This window comes from Podarcis pityusensis (assembly GCF_964106645.2).
Source record: "Podarcis pityusensis genome assembly, chromosome: 3".
Taxonomy (NCBI): Eukaryota; Metazoa; Chordata; class Lepidosauria; order Squamata; family Lacertidae; genus Podarcis; species Podarcis pityusensis.
The window spans coordinates 111551533-111568146 of record NC_138026.1 but is presented as its reverse complement, the minus strand read 5'-3'; the positions used below and the strand labels follow the sequence as shown (position 1 = coordinate 111568146).

The following is a 16614-nucleotide window of genomic DNA, read 5'->3' as shown; positions in this document are numbered from 1 at the left end:
AGTCTACAACCAATTTGTCTTCCAGTTTCACCTTAAATCCTGAACTAAATCTGAGCTTTCAACACATGCCAGAAAGGGTTTCATTGGAGAGTCCTGCGTGCAGATGAACTGATATTAATGAATATTTTCAAAGGAATTCATTTCTACAGTGGTGCCCAGCAAAAAGCCTGCACGGCTTCCATTTTTATGCAAAACATCGCCATGTTTAGCTACAGCCAGTCCAGCCAAGAGTTCCAGACAGTTAAAATTATTACAGATCCAGAAAATAACTCTGAAAGCCAACTTTGACATGGAGATGGAAAAGGAAATGGGAAGGATTGATCTCCACCTTCCTCCGTATGTTAAAGCAAATGGATAGACTAGTCCTTGGACCATAGCTGTCAACTTTCCCCTTTTCTTGCGAGGAATCCTATTCGGAATAAGGGAATTTCCCTTAAAAAAAGGGAAACATTGACAGCTATGCCTTGGACACTGCTGCCTGTGGGAAGCAGTTACCCATTTTCGTTCAACGTTGCATTTCCTATGGTGAACTCAATTTTTTTGAATACTGTTCCTTCGGTAGCCTAGACAGCACCATCTGTGCACAAGAGAAAGGTAGAATACAGCTTGGGGGAACCCCAAGGTCTGCATAAACACAAACAATACTTTTGCTTGGAATTGGCCTCCAAGGGAGGGAGGGTCAGCTGCTAAAACAGCTCACAGAGGATGGAGCATGTTAAGTGGACATGGAATGCTGGTTGTTGCAAGGCGGGTGGAAAAGGAAATGAGAGCCAGCGAGGCACCTGAGAGCCAGTGTGGTATAATGGTTGGAGTGTTGAACTATGACCTGGGAGACCAGGGTTCAAATCTCCACTCAGCCATGAAGCTCAATGGGTGACCTTGGGCCAGTCGCTATCTGTTAGCCTACCCAACCTCACACAGTTGTTGTGAGGATGAACTGGGGAGGAGGTGAACCATGTACACCACCTTTAGCTCCTTGGAAGGAGAGGTGGTATAGGAATGTAATACATATATACCGTATTTTTTGCTCTATGACTCACTTTTTCCCTCCTAAAAAGTAAGGGGAAATGTGTGTGTGTGTTATGGAGCGAATGCAGGCTGCGCAGCTATCCCAGAAGCCAGAACAGCAAGAGGGATTGCTGCTTTCACTGCACAGCAATCCCTCTTGCTGTTCTGGCTTCTGAGATTCAGAATATTTTTTTTCTTGTTTTCCTCCCCCAAAAACTAGGTGTGTCTTGTGGTCTGGTGCGTCTTATAGAGCGAAAAATACGGTAAATGGAATGACGTCTCCTTTAGGAAAGCATGAACAGGAGCAATCCGTACGGCACCATTTTGTTACAGGTTTCAGTTGTCCATACTTAACATAAGCTACAGCTGATGTGTTGCTGACTTGGAAGCAGGCACAATGCAAAGCTACAATGCAAGCCCCTAGCAGAAAACTCCATTTCCCTAAGCTGAGAATGTGTTTCTTGGTTTTCATGATAACTTCAGACACAGTCTCTAAATCTAGGTGCTATTTCTGGTTTTGCCAAGAACAGATTACCTTTTTCTGTAAATTGTAGTCTATAAAAGCGAAAAGACAAGAGTAGTCACTACTGAAAAGTTATTATACCCATGTATAAATTGCAGTTTTAAGCTGTCCTCGGGGGCTCGCTCTCTTTTAAGGAAGGGCACTGAGTGGTTTTTCTCTTTACTTTGCTGTTTCAGTTGAGGTAGATCTTCTTTGTAAACCTAAAATAATCGAGAGTTACATTGCATTACACATCCCCAGTCCAATAATCCATGTGGCTTATTGCTATTTATGCCACTACGGGGCCTAGTAATTTGCAAGATCAATGTCACTACCCTGTAATGCATGACAAAAATCTGCCTCTTTGAGAAGTCTGAATTCTTTGTATCAGAAGCACCACCCAGTAATGGAAGATCAGGCCAAGCTCATTCGATTACTGCACAAAAAAGTTTAAAAATTATGTGTCTATGTCTATGTGTGACACTTGATTCCCCACCCCCACCCCAGTATCTTAATTCTTTTAAATTAAAAAAAAACCAAACATATGCAGATCCTTCCTTCATTTGTTCAGGGAGTTTTTGTGACATATGCAAATGACACAGGAGATTTAAGCAGTTTGCAAGCACTGAAAGAACTAGGAGATGGATTTACACTGCTAACAGGTACACCAGATATTAGGCATGCAAATCTTTTAAAGAGATGGTTAGGAACTCAGATACTATGACATCGGTTTAATCCAGTGGACAGCTGCAAAACAACTTCCAAAGATTCCTGTGTGGGTGTAAAATTCCCTGTGTTTGGGAACCTGCAAGATTCTAACGCACTGGAAATCTCTGCAAACTACATGTCCGAGTTGTTTCTATCAATCACGACTGCTTGCATACAACCCTGTTCCTTAATAGATGGCCTCTGAGCCATAACAGCTCTACATATACTCTCCAGCTGTCCCTCCAAGCCATTGCATCTTTGCTTCCTATCATCACCCCCCCCCCCCGATTCTCTGTTATAGCTCCAGGCAGCAGTCAATAGTATCTGTGTTATAGCTGATATAGCCCCTTAGCACAATGCTATGCACACTGATTCTTAAAGAAACATTGGATTGAACATCCCACCACCATCACCATACGGTACTTCTGTTTAGGGTGCCCCTGAACTTTCAGCCAATGCTTTTCAGCGAGGGTGTATGTGGGACTACTATTGGAAGTTGGGAACAGAAAAGGCCCCCTTGTGGAAGAGGAGGAAGGAACTTCAAACTCTTGTGCCCAAGACTCACTCCAAGCAAAAGTCACAACACAGGACAAATGAATTAAGAGTCATGGAGTTGCAGAGTTGGGATCATGAGGGTCATCCAGACCAACCCCCTACAACGCAGGAATCTTTTGCCCAACAAGGGACTCGAACCCATGACCCTCAGATTAATAATAGTAATAATAATAATATATTATTTATACCCTGCCCATCTGGCTGGGTTTCCCCAGCCACTCTGGCCGGCTTCCGACAGAATATTAAAATATAGTAATGCATCAAACATTAAAAGCTTCCCTAAAGAGGGCTGCCTTCAAATGTCTTCTAAAAGTCTGGTAGTTGTTTTTCGCTTTGACATCTCGTGGGAGGGTGTTCCACAGGGCGGGTGCCACTACCGAGAAGGCCCTCTGCCTGGTTCCCTGTAACTTGGCTTCTCGCAGCGAGGGAACCCCTTGGAACTGGACCTCAGTGTCCGGGCTGGACGATGGGGGTGGAGACGCTCCTTCAGGTATACTGGACTGAGATTAAGAGTCTCAGGCTCTACTGACCGAGTTATCAGCAATCTGCAGAGGAAGCCTGCCTCACAGTCCATTTGGTGAGTGTGATGGATTCTGCAGTGACAAAGGCGGGGCCTTCTCTATGGGGGGCCCTCCATTTGCAGAATTACCTGCTTATGGAGATAAGACTACCTTTAACTTAAAACATCCATTGTTTCACACAGGCATTTGTAAATAAAACCGACCATTTAGATGCTGCTGCTGCTGCTGCTGCACTGAGTTGCTTTCAATATTTTTATTAGTCCACATGAGTTAAATGATGATTTCATTAACTGTTTATTACTTTAAGGCGTACACTACATTTAGCACCTTAGGGTCCTACAGAATGAGAGGCAGCTTATAAATGGAAATAATAAATAAACATTCTCAAAAATGCAGAGAAGGCTGCAATTGTTGAAGCAATATACTTTTTCTTTTAGCTTCAACAAACAGATTGGAAAGTAAGAGATTTAGGGTCATTATGGCAAAAACATATGGAAGGCCACTTACGTCTTAAAAAAATGCATACTTAGGAACTTCATGCAAATCTTCTTCCCTTCAGTGAAAACGAAATGCGATTCCTACATATTTATTCAGCATTTTTATTTCATATAATTCCTTGCTTAATTGGGAATAATAATAATAATAATTTATTCTTTATACCCCACCCATCTGGCTGGGCTTCCTCAGCCACTCTGGGTGGCTTCCAACCAAATATTAAAATACAGTAATACATCAAACATTAAAAGCTTCCCTAAACAGGGCTGCCTGTAGCCCTTTAATTTAAAGGATGATTCCTGAATTGCAGGGGGGTTGAACTAGATGACCCTCAGGGTCCCTTCCAACTCTACAATTCGATGATTCTATGACAATAAATTAACATTAATTATGGATTTACCGGCTAACGAGAGCGGTGGGTTTGAAAATCCTTTGCATGATTCTGTAAGAGACTTGCAGAAGAGCTGCATATTTTTCAACATTTTTTTTAAAGGAAATATCTGGAAAGAGCTGCACCTGCTCATTCAAAGGTTTTCTAATTAACTGATCTAAAGGGGTGGAATGTTCAGTCCCATGATTAACATGCAATGTCATCTCTCTGACCTCTTGCTAAAAATAAGACCGCTATCCACATGACAATGGCAACAAAAAAAACTCCACTAATACATTATGCAAAGAAAGAAAGCTTAATGCCCCATCTCCCTGCCCCCCTCCTAACTTTCTATTTCTCTATTTTCTCCCTTCTCCCTCTCTTTCCCCTCCTTAATTCCACATTATCTCCAACAAAAAATGTCTCCAACTGACTGCAATTCATTTGTATGAAGGATGCTAAGACTTAAAGACAGAGACACTGAATGTATTTATGTTACCTATGGAAAATCTTTATACGAAAATAAAATAATAATAATAATAATAATAATAATAATAATAATAATAAATGTCAGGGTAAAAAAGCTGAATATAAATACAGTTTGAATACCCCAGTTCATATTTTTAGCCTTAACTTTCCTTAAATTCAACGTGGTCTCTCATTTAAACTCTCGAGCTCAGTTCTTTCACTCAACTTTTCCTTCCTTCAGCTTTAAAATCCCTCCGCTGAATATGTTTCGATGGGTTTCCAGGTTGCTGGGTCTAATGGCCTGTTTCCATATTGCTCACCTGTCGGGTGTAGTTGATTTGAGCTTCTTGCTCTATATCTGAGTCTAACTCTGGCACATCTGATAAGTCGGAGTCAGATTCTTCGCTGTGTGAATCTATGCCACTTTCTGCATACGGGAGAATGCACCGGACGACATTTTAATAAAGGCAATTTAAAACTAAAGCCACATCCCCACAAATAATGAATACAGAAACTTGTGCATGCACACGAAAGCTCATACCAATAACTAACTTAGTTGGTCTCTAAGGTGCTACTGGAAGGATTTATTTTATTTTATTTTATTTTGTTCAAACAATTGGTTAGTGTTTCTGATTTGGCAGTAGAAACATGTGCACTGAACCTAACCAAAGATGCAAGCAAAGCACAGTGTTCAGTGACCCCTTCCATGAATTTTCAGTTATTTCTCTTTTCCATTATGGCCACAATTCTACAGAAGTATGCAGTTCTTCACTGAAAATTGGCTTTTCTGTTCAGCTGCAGTAGAGCAGGTTCAAATACAGCTCCAGCTGCTCATATTGTTCTCTACTCTGTGCACATACAACTCTCTAGGATTCCCACCGACATCCATTAGTGACACGCTAGAAAGCTGTGTGTACACAGTGTTTCCCCATCTGTTCTCCAGCCTCCCTATGTCTCCTATTCCAACTTGTCTTCATTGGTCCTAGCTAAATATTCCTGTGGGTCTCTGCAGTTTGAAATGATTTTTATAAGTTACTGATTTAAATGTGTGGACATCCCCTGATGCACAGCGAACATTGTGTACATGTATTATTTGAGCAAACTGCACCCAAGGAGAATATGGGCCTGTAGGAAAGCAAAAGGAAATGTACATGTTGGATTCAAGTATTCTGGGGGATAATGATTAAAAGAAAACCCATTCAATCCATCAAAGCTATCTTTTCAATTGCAACTTCTTCCAATGCTTGGCCAAAGCACAAAAGGCAAGTGAAGGTATTTTGCTTTGAGGGGCCTATGTCTTTTGGCTGAATCTATACTGCTCAGTTCAAGTTGGAACGGTTTGTTGGTTTTTATAACTGTAGCTGTTCTACAACTATGTATTATGTTGCTGTAATAACCCATCCTGGGACCATAATGGTGAAGGACGTAATTCAGTGAATGAACAAACGGACAAATGAATGAATAATAAAGAAATGTTATTTGCATTACCCTGGGGTGCTGTTTCATGGATTCCATTTGTTAAACCTTCTGGAATAAACCGCCACTGAAAAACAGAGTGATCTGCACCTCCAGTACTTATTACCCACTGAAAGTCATGCGACCAACGGACATTAGTAACATGTGCAGAATGGCCAACGTATTTTCTAAATTTAGCTCCTAGAATAATAATAAAAAAACCATATTGATAATTGCAAATAAAATTCATGAAACGTCAGAAAAAAGCATAGTTACTTCATATATATATATTTCTTTTAATACAGCCAGCATGAAGTCACAATAAATTATATATACCTGATCAACACAGACACACAAAGTGTGTTTTCCTTTCCCAATTATAAGCAATAATTTTCACTAAAATGATTGCCCTGTCGCCTACCCTGCTCAGTCTTTGTATCATGGTAGTCAAAATGGCATATTGATTTCCCCTCGTTTTGTAGGTTTTGTTTTTGTCTTCAGTATTGGCAGATATTAGCTTGCTGATGTAATCGTATTAGATACTAGTTCTTAATAAACAGAAAATAACAAATAATCCTTTGTTAGTCCATAAAGCTGTTTCCTCTTTTGCTGCAGTGGACTAACACATCTCTCTGGAAGTCGTTCTTGAGAGTTTATGATGGAAGTTGTTTGCATAAGTCAATGTAAATATCACAAGTGCTTTTTCTCTAAAAAAAATGTTTAGGGGTACTCTCATTTTGACTCAAGAAAATCACCATTTTATAGTTCAAATCAGGAAAAATAAATACAGTAAATGGACATAAGTACAAAGATTCACAAAATGTTTAGGGGTATGCGTCCCCCCAGAAAAAAGCACTGAATATTATGTAAGCTTAATGACAGAATCGTTCTATCTCATTGCATGTTTGAGTTTCATATTTCCCCTGTCCATGCATGTTTGATTGCAGTCTCCTTGGGGCAGAGCTTGCAGGGTATTTATTTATTTTATGTCAGCTGTGTGGCGTGATATAAATAGTAAATCGAAAGAGAAATCCTTATTGTAAGATGCAGCCAGAAGGCCTTTGTCCTCTTGACTCTGAAGTTTGTTTTATAAAATAATTGAAAAGACATTGAAAGAAACCCATTTTGAAAGCCAGCAGACCTCAGAAGGACAGAGGATGCTCAATATTTTTTTTTTTTTAATGATATTTATTAAGATTTTCAGAAATACAGAAAGTAAAGATTAAAGTACATTCAAAGCCTTATTTTCATAGATCCACTTTCCGGGACTCCCCCCTTCCCCCACCCCTACCATATTCCCATTTCATATTGTTGGCTCCACAAGCTCTCAGTTCTAATTGAAACTTAATTTGTTTAGACCATTATTCGAATTTAAAATTTATACACTCCTCATCAATACCCCTAATAAAAAACAAAAGTTCTCTCCCCAGGGCCCACCCCATTTTCATTCCACAATTTCCCTTTTTTTAATGATAAGGACACCCCACACAATAGAAATATAAAAAGTAAGAAATAAAAAGTATAATAGATGAGAAAGAGCCAATTCAGAAAAAAAAAGTTGACGAGCCTTTGGATTTTAGTTCTCCCCCCCCCTGTCCCCGGTTTAATTTCCCCCTGACCACCAAACCATGCTATCTGCCTGGAATTCTTAAAGTCCATAAATCACCTATTTCCACCAACTCCTTGCTGGCTTTTTCTTTTTATAATTATTTTTTAAGACATTTAACTTCAAATCTTTAATAAAACTCCCCCCATTGTTCTTTCCAAGTTGTAGTCCAATTTCCTCTTGTTCCGCTGCTGAAACGTTCTAATTCAGAAGTTTAGTAACTCTGCAGGGATTATTGTTATTCAGGAACAAAAACTTGCGTTCAGTCCCTTCCTTTCTTCAATAGAAAATTCTATTGTCTCCTTTAGCTGAACACCCTGTAGACAAAATATTATTTCCGTTTTGCAGCTTTCCCAGAAGATAACCAGTCCTGTAAAATTCCAATGGTATTTTTCCACTTACGACCATCTTTGTAATGTCCCGAAATTCCTCTAGGGGGATTGTTGTAACTTTGTTTTCTCTAGTCCAAAAGTCCGATTGTTATCCATGTTTTCGCCATTTTGTATCCAAGTTTTAACGGGTTATAGCAAATTATGACAAATTTAACCAGCAAAGTTCTCATAATAAAATCCTCTCTGCTTTCCGACTTTGACAGCTACTTTGACAGCTGTCAAAATCTCCGACTCTTTTCACCAGGCTCTCTCTTCAATCACCCCGGTTCACAGGGGGGGGGGTTACGTTTCCCTTCTCCCTCAATTCTTCCTCCAGCACAGTTCTTGTAGTTCCCCATCGTGGAATTCTTAGTTTTTATCAGCAATACAAATCTTTTTGGACCTTGGTTTCCCCATCCTTGTTTTGGAAGGTTTACAGTAGGGAGGGGGACTGACTTCCTTTTTGGATCCCCCCCCGCTCGTGTCCAATCCGAAAAAAAAATTTCTTTTTTTCTCCTTTTGAACCCGGTTTCCAAATTACTCACGGGTTATTGTTAAGAAGTCCGAATTTTCAATAGAAGAAGTCAGCGCTCTCCGCCGGATGGCATGCGGCTTCGCTCGGCAGGGATAGCAGAGGACTCAAAGCACCACGCTTCTCCCCGGCACCCGATCCGTAGCCTTTAAAAAGGCTCCTTCACGAGTCGGGAGGGCGCTAGCGGTGCCAGCCGAGTCTCCATGTCCACGGCCCCCGTGGCCGTGGTTTTTAAGGGTCCCCGCATCGCCGGTGCGGTAGGACCCAGCCCCTGCCGAGCAGGCTCCCTCCGGAGCTCGGAGGGAGTCCGCCATTCGGCGATGGCGCCAACCCGGAAGTCCAGAGGATGCTCAATAGCTTAGCGTTCAGCAACTTCTAATATTGTGTTTCCTGAACAATATGCCATGGACAGCTGGCATCCAAGGCAAATCAGGTATTGATCTGTGGGCTTCCAGTGGGCATCTGGTTGGGCACTGTGTGAATGAAATGCTGGACTAGATTGTTGACATTTCCATTCCACCTTAAGGAACAGGCATGTGGAAATGTTGTGTGTCATATGTCTGTTTACATTCCAGCACAGTATGCTGGGAACTTCCGTTTGTGTACAGCTTTTGCTTTTGCTGTTCTCTCTGAGATGACATGAGAGAGAGACGACATGTTTCTTTGTTCTGATTTATGATTATGTTATGTACTGAGTTGAATAGGATCCAAAAAGCAGCAGTCTGATTGGTCCTAGAACAATAGGATTCAGAATGTAGCAGTCTGATTGGTCCTAGAACAATAGGGTCCAGAATGCAGCAGTCTGATTGGCCCTAGAACAATGCAACAGTATGATTGGTCCGCAGGAGCCACCCAATCCAGCTCCAGGTGGAAGTGAATCCGCAACTTGATTGGCCTACAGGAGAATCCCAGAATTAGCCAATCACGTGCGACCCATTGTGTAAATAATGTATATAAAGCAGATATTTTGGGGGAACTTTCATTCCTCACTACCAGGAGCTGAATAAAGAGCATGAAATCCACACTCGACTCCGAGTATATTTCCGCTTAATGAATCTGTAGCCGAAGTATGACTTCACAAGCCCCACGCCTATTCTGTGTGCGCAGTACACTCTGCTAATAGCGTGCCCTGGCTTTTGAAGTCCATGATTTACGTCGGAGCACAGGCCGATGGAAGGAGACGTCTGAGCTGGGACTTGCCAGCTGGCCTCCCGGCCCTCCACATGTTGACACAGATGAGCCTCTGCTGTGATCTAGTATGACTTCTTATGCTCTTTACGTTATTTCTACCAATTGTAACAAGCAAAGTCTTCAGGATTGGGGAATGACCTGACTTGGAGGGGATTCCATTGGATCCACAGCCAGTCAAAGACTTGATTGAGAGTTAGTCAAGGCCGGGTATGTCCTACAGAGTGAAACCAGGCAGGCAAAGTGAACTTTATATATAACCAATGGACTACTGGCCTGAAGGTTCCTTGGTAGGAGCCACCACCAACCACTAACAAGCTCGTGTTAAAGATATCAAACTACTTTTTCAGCTTTCTGATTTCCATTTCACTTCTACATACAAGTATATTTTGGATATTTTCCATGTATGTGCCAATGAAACAGATACATTATTGACATTGATCCATCCAAAAGGATATGACATGGTTAGGGAGCAGGGCAGACAAGCAAGGAAGCACTGGGCAGTCTCTGGTGCTGAGGCCCACCTGAAAGTGGCTCAAGATCCACTAAGGAAACACTAAATGATCAATCCCAACCGCAAGCGAGCAAACAGTTATGCACAGGACAGAGTCTTACCTTTCTTTAGACAAGGAAATCTGAACAATTTAACTAATCCAAAATCGTCTCCAGTCACCAGAACTGCATTATTGTAATTTCCATCCACAGAGTTGATGTCTGTAACGTTGCTATACTTCGGCCAGATCCCGTTCACTTCTGATCCCATCACACACGTCCAGGAAGCCCAGTGAATCCCTTTGATTTCATCTTTGCTTGTTAAATGCTTTCCAGCTGAAAAGAAATCAGGTTAATAAGCTGTTTAACCATTTGCGTTTCAGAAGAAGTAATGGAACGGAAATTTCTACCTCGGTGGCTTTCAAATTTCCTGTTTTAAGGGATTAGTTCCATATCAACCTGCCTGCTAAGGATTTCCTCCATGTCAGCTGTGGGATGACCACAGTTTATTGGTAAATCTTCATGTGCAGAAGGTCACAGGTTCAATCCCTGGTACCTCCAGGTATGTATGGATATTTCACTACCAGTTTCCTGAGAATCTTGTCAGCGGTTTGGTTTCGATTGTACACAATTAATTTTGGCTTCTATTCTTTTTCTTTCTTTCTTTTCAATTTTTTTTTTATTCATTTTATAACACAACTAAACAACACAAACAGAAAAACAAACAATACAAACAAATTACTGTCTTATCCTTATTTTTTCTAAACATTGTTAGATGAGCTTCCCCAAGTCCCCCCTATCTGATTTTCATTTTACCTCATCTTTAGCAGTTTACATATATCATTATTTTTAACCATTTTTTTATCACGCTTACTTTTACCATAAAAATCTTCACAAGTTATCACTTACAAATAATACTATTTTAAAATACACTATCTTCTACTTCTAACCCTACAGCCTATATCCACTTCCAAGGCTATTCTAGACTTTAAATATTAACATATTTTTTCAGATATTCTTTAAATTTCTTCCAATCTTCTTCCACCATCTCTTCTATTCTTGGGCACTTGCCATCATCACTGGCCGCTCAAAAAGTAGGGCCGGGTGTAGCAGCAGTACTGGACTCCTGGCCTGATCACAAAAATTCGCCACAACTCCTTTGTTTATATTATCACTGTAAGCCTAGGGTTTCATCTGAGCTGCATGCTGTCCCCAGAAAGCTCTCCTCTGGAAAAGTGCAGAGAGATGGAGTCTGGCTTCCACGCTCAATAGGAGTGATCTCTGAAACCACTCTAAACTTCCTGCTCACTAGCTGGACGTGCATGTATGTGTGTGTACATTAAAATAAACACATATATTTAGAATGAGCAAGCCACCCCTCGCCACCCCCTGTAGGCACACCATGCAACCCTTTCCTATTTTTAAAAGACTTTTCAAAAGACGCCCCCCCCCCAAAGTCTGACTCTAACCTGCATGTATTTTGGACCCATTTTGCAGACACTCCAAAACGATCCCAAATGAGCACTGTGCGAGCTCAGAAGCCATGGAATATAGAATGACGGCTGGAGAATAAAAATAGAGGAAGGGGAGGAACAGTGGAATGCTCTACTTGGAGGAAATGGCTGAAATGGAACTCTGGGCAGGGGCACTCACTTTGGCAGCTAGGCTATACTGCAAAATTTTGTTGCAGATTCCACTTTTAACAACGGTCTGTGTTATTATTTGTTTGCTTGTTTTATTAATTCCAAGGTGACCTGATTATAGTTTCATGTTCTACTACAGGGAAGATGACAATGTTGATGATTTAGAAACCTGAGTTAGTTTTGGAGTTGTTCTAGATTCTGATAATGGCTACTCCATTATCCTTTCTGTTGCATCAGGTCAAATCTTAGGCCTTTCCTACCAGTTCCAGAATAATTGTCAATGAAAGGAATTTGGAATTTTTCTTCAAAAAAGTTTTCTGTTACATATTTTATCACATTTCTTTCCTGAATCAACACATAAAGATTTCAATTTGAGCACAACCTTGGACGTAATTCAGGTGGAGTAGTAAATCTGACTAGGATGAGGAAAAGTCAGGTTCAAACCCCTGCTCAGCAATGAAGTTCACCGTGTTTGTGACCTTGTACTATTGTTAGCTCATATCAAGCAAATCAAGCAGACCTGCCTGAGGACTGCAGAGCAAGCAGGGATGGGAAAGAAGTTAAACCCAAGTTTGCAGTTAAAGAACTTCCCTAAGTCACAATATTCCTAAGATATTATGAGAACCAAAACACAACCATCCTTCAAAACTTGCACTTGTCTGAATTTTGTAATATACGTAGTTCTCTAGTCAAGTATTGTGTACAAAAATGTATACACTATGGTAAAATGTGCATTAAAATATATATATCAGTGAAAAAATAAATTTTATCTGAGGAAATTTCTTTGCAAAAATATGAGAAATCCGCACTAAAATGCTGGTGAATTTTCCTGAGGACTTTAAAAACAAATCACAGAAGGACGTGAAAATGTGGAAAACTTAAGACTTGAAAATGAAAAACTGACTAGAAACTGAAGCTGACAGATTTGCTTTTCCCTGGTACCAATCAGCCTTTATACCTGTGAAATTTAAAACTGCACAGTTCTATTTACAGATGTTTAAAAACCAATGCAAATCTAAAGAAGAGGTCTTACATGGCATCCTGTAGAAGAAGCGTTCTCCCACACCATCATTAGTTTGCAAGAATTTGCTGTCCAGAGACCAGTCGATATGAGTAATAAAGCTTGAAGACTTGTTGCATTCTCCAGTTTTTTTGTACCGTTGAGCAACTGCATAGATATCCACGGGGCCATCATTGGAACCCACTGCAAGATAGCAGCCATCTGGCGAAAACTTCATTTCATGAATTACTTCTTTCCGGTCTTTGATATGAACTACCTCTGTCATATCTCTGCAAAGGGGTGGAAATGACAACATCAGGCCTGAAGATGCAAAATGTTAAAACCAAAACCAAGCCCACGCCACCTCAAAAGTCCTGACTTATTTATTACTTCGATTAAAAAGAGCCCACCTTTCAGTTCCCAAAATGTTTAGAAAAATAAACAGGTATAATTAAAACAGAGGTTTTATTTCACTGGAGCCTACAGGCAGAACAGTGTGCACTGGGATGCAGCCTTAGAAGAAGTGCACAGTGTCAGTAAGCCGGAACAGATTATTACCAGCAGGTATCAGAGAATGTGACTTTATTAGGGACATTTTGTACGTTGTCAGGTTAATAAATAAGCACAGCCTCCAACCATACTTCCTATATTACTTGGGTAACACTCGCAATTCATAACCAGATAATGTGTACATTGACAAGCTAATAATGTGCACAGTATCTTATTAAGTGTTCTGTTTTGTACACTGTTCAACATCATTTGGACGCTGTGCATGTTAACTGAAGAATGTGCAAAATCTCCTCTTCACACTGTCTATTCATGTACACTCCCAATGCTTTCATCTCCAACAAACTCAAATTAACCCCCGCTTGCACAAAATTAGCCCAATCCGGAAAGGCCCATTTCAGTTCAATTAATGATAGTGTATCAGGCTGAAAGCAAGCCTTTTGCTGATTTGCTGTCTCTTCAGCTCTCGTCTTTCTTGCTCAGCTCATGTGCCCAACTTTAAAGACAATATTATGGTATGTTAAAAACATTCCCCATGCTGTCTGAACTGGAAAACTGTTGTCAAAGGGCTGCTTAAAAATCAGGTTATTAAACTAGGATCTGGTTACTGGAGAAAGGGAGTGGCAAGGAAGCGAGAGGAAAAATTGTGGGCACATACCTCATTCTCAGGCAAACAAACCATGGCTTATCAGAAAATTATGAGCTGGGCTATAGACTTGTTATAGAATGGTGCAAGTAGCACCCACAATTTCAGATTTGGTCAGAGTTTTTAGAATATGCTTGCTTTTGTTAGATTGATTTTCTTTTTCTCCTACCTTACTCTCAGAACAATGAAGGAACCATCCTTCATTCCCAGTGCCAGCTGAGATCCGTCAGGGCTGAAAGATACACTTCGCACAGCTTCTTCCATATTGCAACGAGCAATCAAGGCATGGTCAGCAAGGCTCCATAACCTGTGCAAGAATGAAAAGGACCAGAGAAAACTTATCATTGCAGAATATGCTAGTTATTTTTACATGGCAGCAGAAACTTTTGTCCAGATTCTACTTGCTGCTCTCATTTCCTATTACACTAGCCTATTCCCAAATAATGAAAACCTGCATTTTTAATTCTATCATTAACACATTCACAAAAAAACCCTCAATAATCATTTGGGTGCTACAAGTATAATATAGGTGTGTGAGATACTGGAGGGGTTTTGTGCACTTTTGGATGGTGGCTTCTAACCTTAATGACTGGTAATAGGTTACTGAGTTGTTTAAGCTACCATTTCCCAGGGGTTCCTTCTCCAGAGCTCTGGAATACCTATCGGTAGGTGAGCTGCAAGATTTAATTGCATTAGGAACTGGATAGGAAACAGAGTGTGTGCTTACTCCAGAAGCCTCAAGCCTGCAGGATAGAAAGTAGGAACACTCTCATGGTACATGGACTGTATCCAACAAAGTCATCTTTTTGGTGCAAAGAATTCTGGCTGCACAACAGGACTTCCTTTCCTTTTTTAAAAAATAATATTTATTACTTTTATAGATTATAAAAAGAGAGGGAAAAAAAGCAAAAGAGAAAAAACAGAAGAAAAAACAGAGGGGGAAAAACAAATAGAATAAAAAAGAACAAACAAACACCATACAATACAATATATAAACAATACATAACACAACCTAAACTCAAAACTAAACACATTAAGCTAAACTAAACAAACCCCACTCCCCAAAACAAAAACAATTTAAAAACATACATCCTCTCTTTTCCATACTCTATCTTTCGTTCCCTTGTTTCCTCGACCTCCTCACACCTCCCTTTTTGTGTTCTGCTTCTATTAATTGTTTTAGCAAATCCTTTCCATCTTTCTCCATTTTCTGTGATATTGTAAATAACGTATTATTTTAACCTTATTTTCCATTAAAACTAAATTACTTATATGTGCTTAACTCCTTATAACATTTCTATTAAGCCCATAAAAAATAAAAATAAAAAATAAAAAATTCATTCCACCATTTTTCTATCACTCATTAGTTTTACCATACGTCTATATAAAAAGTTTAAATTTTCCAATCTTCTTCCACCATCTCTTCTCCCAGGTTTTGGATTCTGCCAGTCCTTTCCGTCAATTCCATAAAGTCCATCAACCTGGAGACCTTATGTCCGAGGCTCTTAACTCTTTTCCAAGTCCCTTCTGCAGGTCTTCTTCATTTTCTTTAATGCTAAAGAGCCAATCTCGGGAAAATTCTAACCTGTCAATCCTTTTCTTCCTTCTGGACAAATCAGCTGAGCTTCCATAGTTAAAACTACAGTCCATAAAGTATTTCCAGGTATATTTCAAAGTTCCTCCAATTCCAAAGGCCCCCAAAACTTGAATCTCCTCCAGGCCCGAGTCCATGTCCCAAAAGTCAGTTAATCCCTGCATAGAGGGCTCTTTCCAACTTTCCTTCTTTAATCCAAACCGGGATCCATTCCTCGGAGTCTGGCTTTTCCTGGATTCAATCATAGAAGGCCGCAATTTATAATCTCCAATTTGCTTCTGTAAATCCACAGATCTCACTTGTATTATTTTATGTTGAACAACAGCTGCATTCTCCTTCTCCTTCTCCTCCTTCTCCTCCACCATTTGTCCTGCCAAAATGGGTTCCTGTACCAAGTCCTGAATTATTTCTGTGTTAGTGTTCGCTTTTTGACTCAAGTTGGTCACTTTCTGTTCCAAATTATCAACTTTGAGAGTCATATCATCCATCTTCTTGTGAAGCTGTCCCAGCGAACAGCTTATCTTACATAAAACAGTCACAATGGCCTCTCCTATCAACATTTTTAAATAGCCCAAGGTCGCTCTCTGGTTCCCAAACTCCTTTTCTGCAGCTGGAGATTCCCCAGTTACAGTCCTGTTACAGTTTCAAAAGCTCCCTCTAGAGGGAAACAGTCTCCACTTGTATCAGTTCTTTCAAGCACAATTTCAAACATTAAAGATAAAATTTCAGTTACTTTTCTTCTTCTTCTTTTTTTTAAACACAGAAAGGGACAATGGAAACAGTATCTTACTCTTGTTTAGCTAACTGTCAAATCCCTTCTGTCAAAAGCACTCTCTTCAATCATCATCTGGCAGCCCGTTCCCAGGTTCAGAGCAGTGGTAGTCTAATTTCTTCACTCTCTCCTGCAGGCTCACTAGATCCAAAATTTCCCCCTCTTCTCCTGCTTCCCAAGG

General features: G+C 40.3%; 1 protein-coding gene across 6 annotated transcripts in view; it reads right to left on the bottom strand.

Moving 5' to 3' along the window:
- EML6 (EMAP like 6) overlaps positions 1 to 16614 on the bottom strand; it is a 176275-nt gene that overhangs the window by 85608 nt on the left and 74053 nt on the right. For all 6 annotated transcript variants that reach the window (XR_013984757.1, XM_081000806.1, XM_081000802.1 and 3 more), the window contains 6 exons: positions 14237 to 14374; positions 12948 to 13204; positions 10395 to 10607; positions 6116 to 6283; positions 4948 to 5054; positions 1613 to 1731 (listed from right to left, as the gene is read on the bottom strand). Coding sequence is in view for 5 of the 6 variants with exons in the window: in XM_081000806.1 (XP_080856932.1) it covers positions 1613 to 1731; positions 4948 to 5054; positions 6116 to 6283; positions 10395 to 10607; positions 12948 to 13204; positions 14237 to 14374 (1002 nt within the window). In the remaining variant the exon portion in view is untranslated. The remainder of the gene's footprint in view (positions 1 to 1612; positions 1732 to 4947; positions 5055 to 6115; positions 6284 to 10394; positions 10608 to 12947; positions 13205 to 14236; positions 14375 to 16614) is intronic.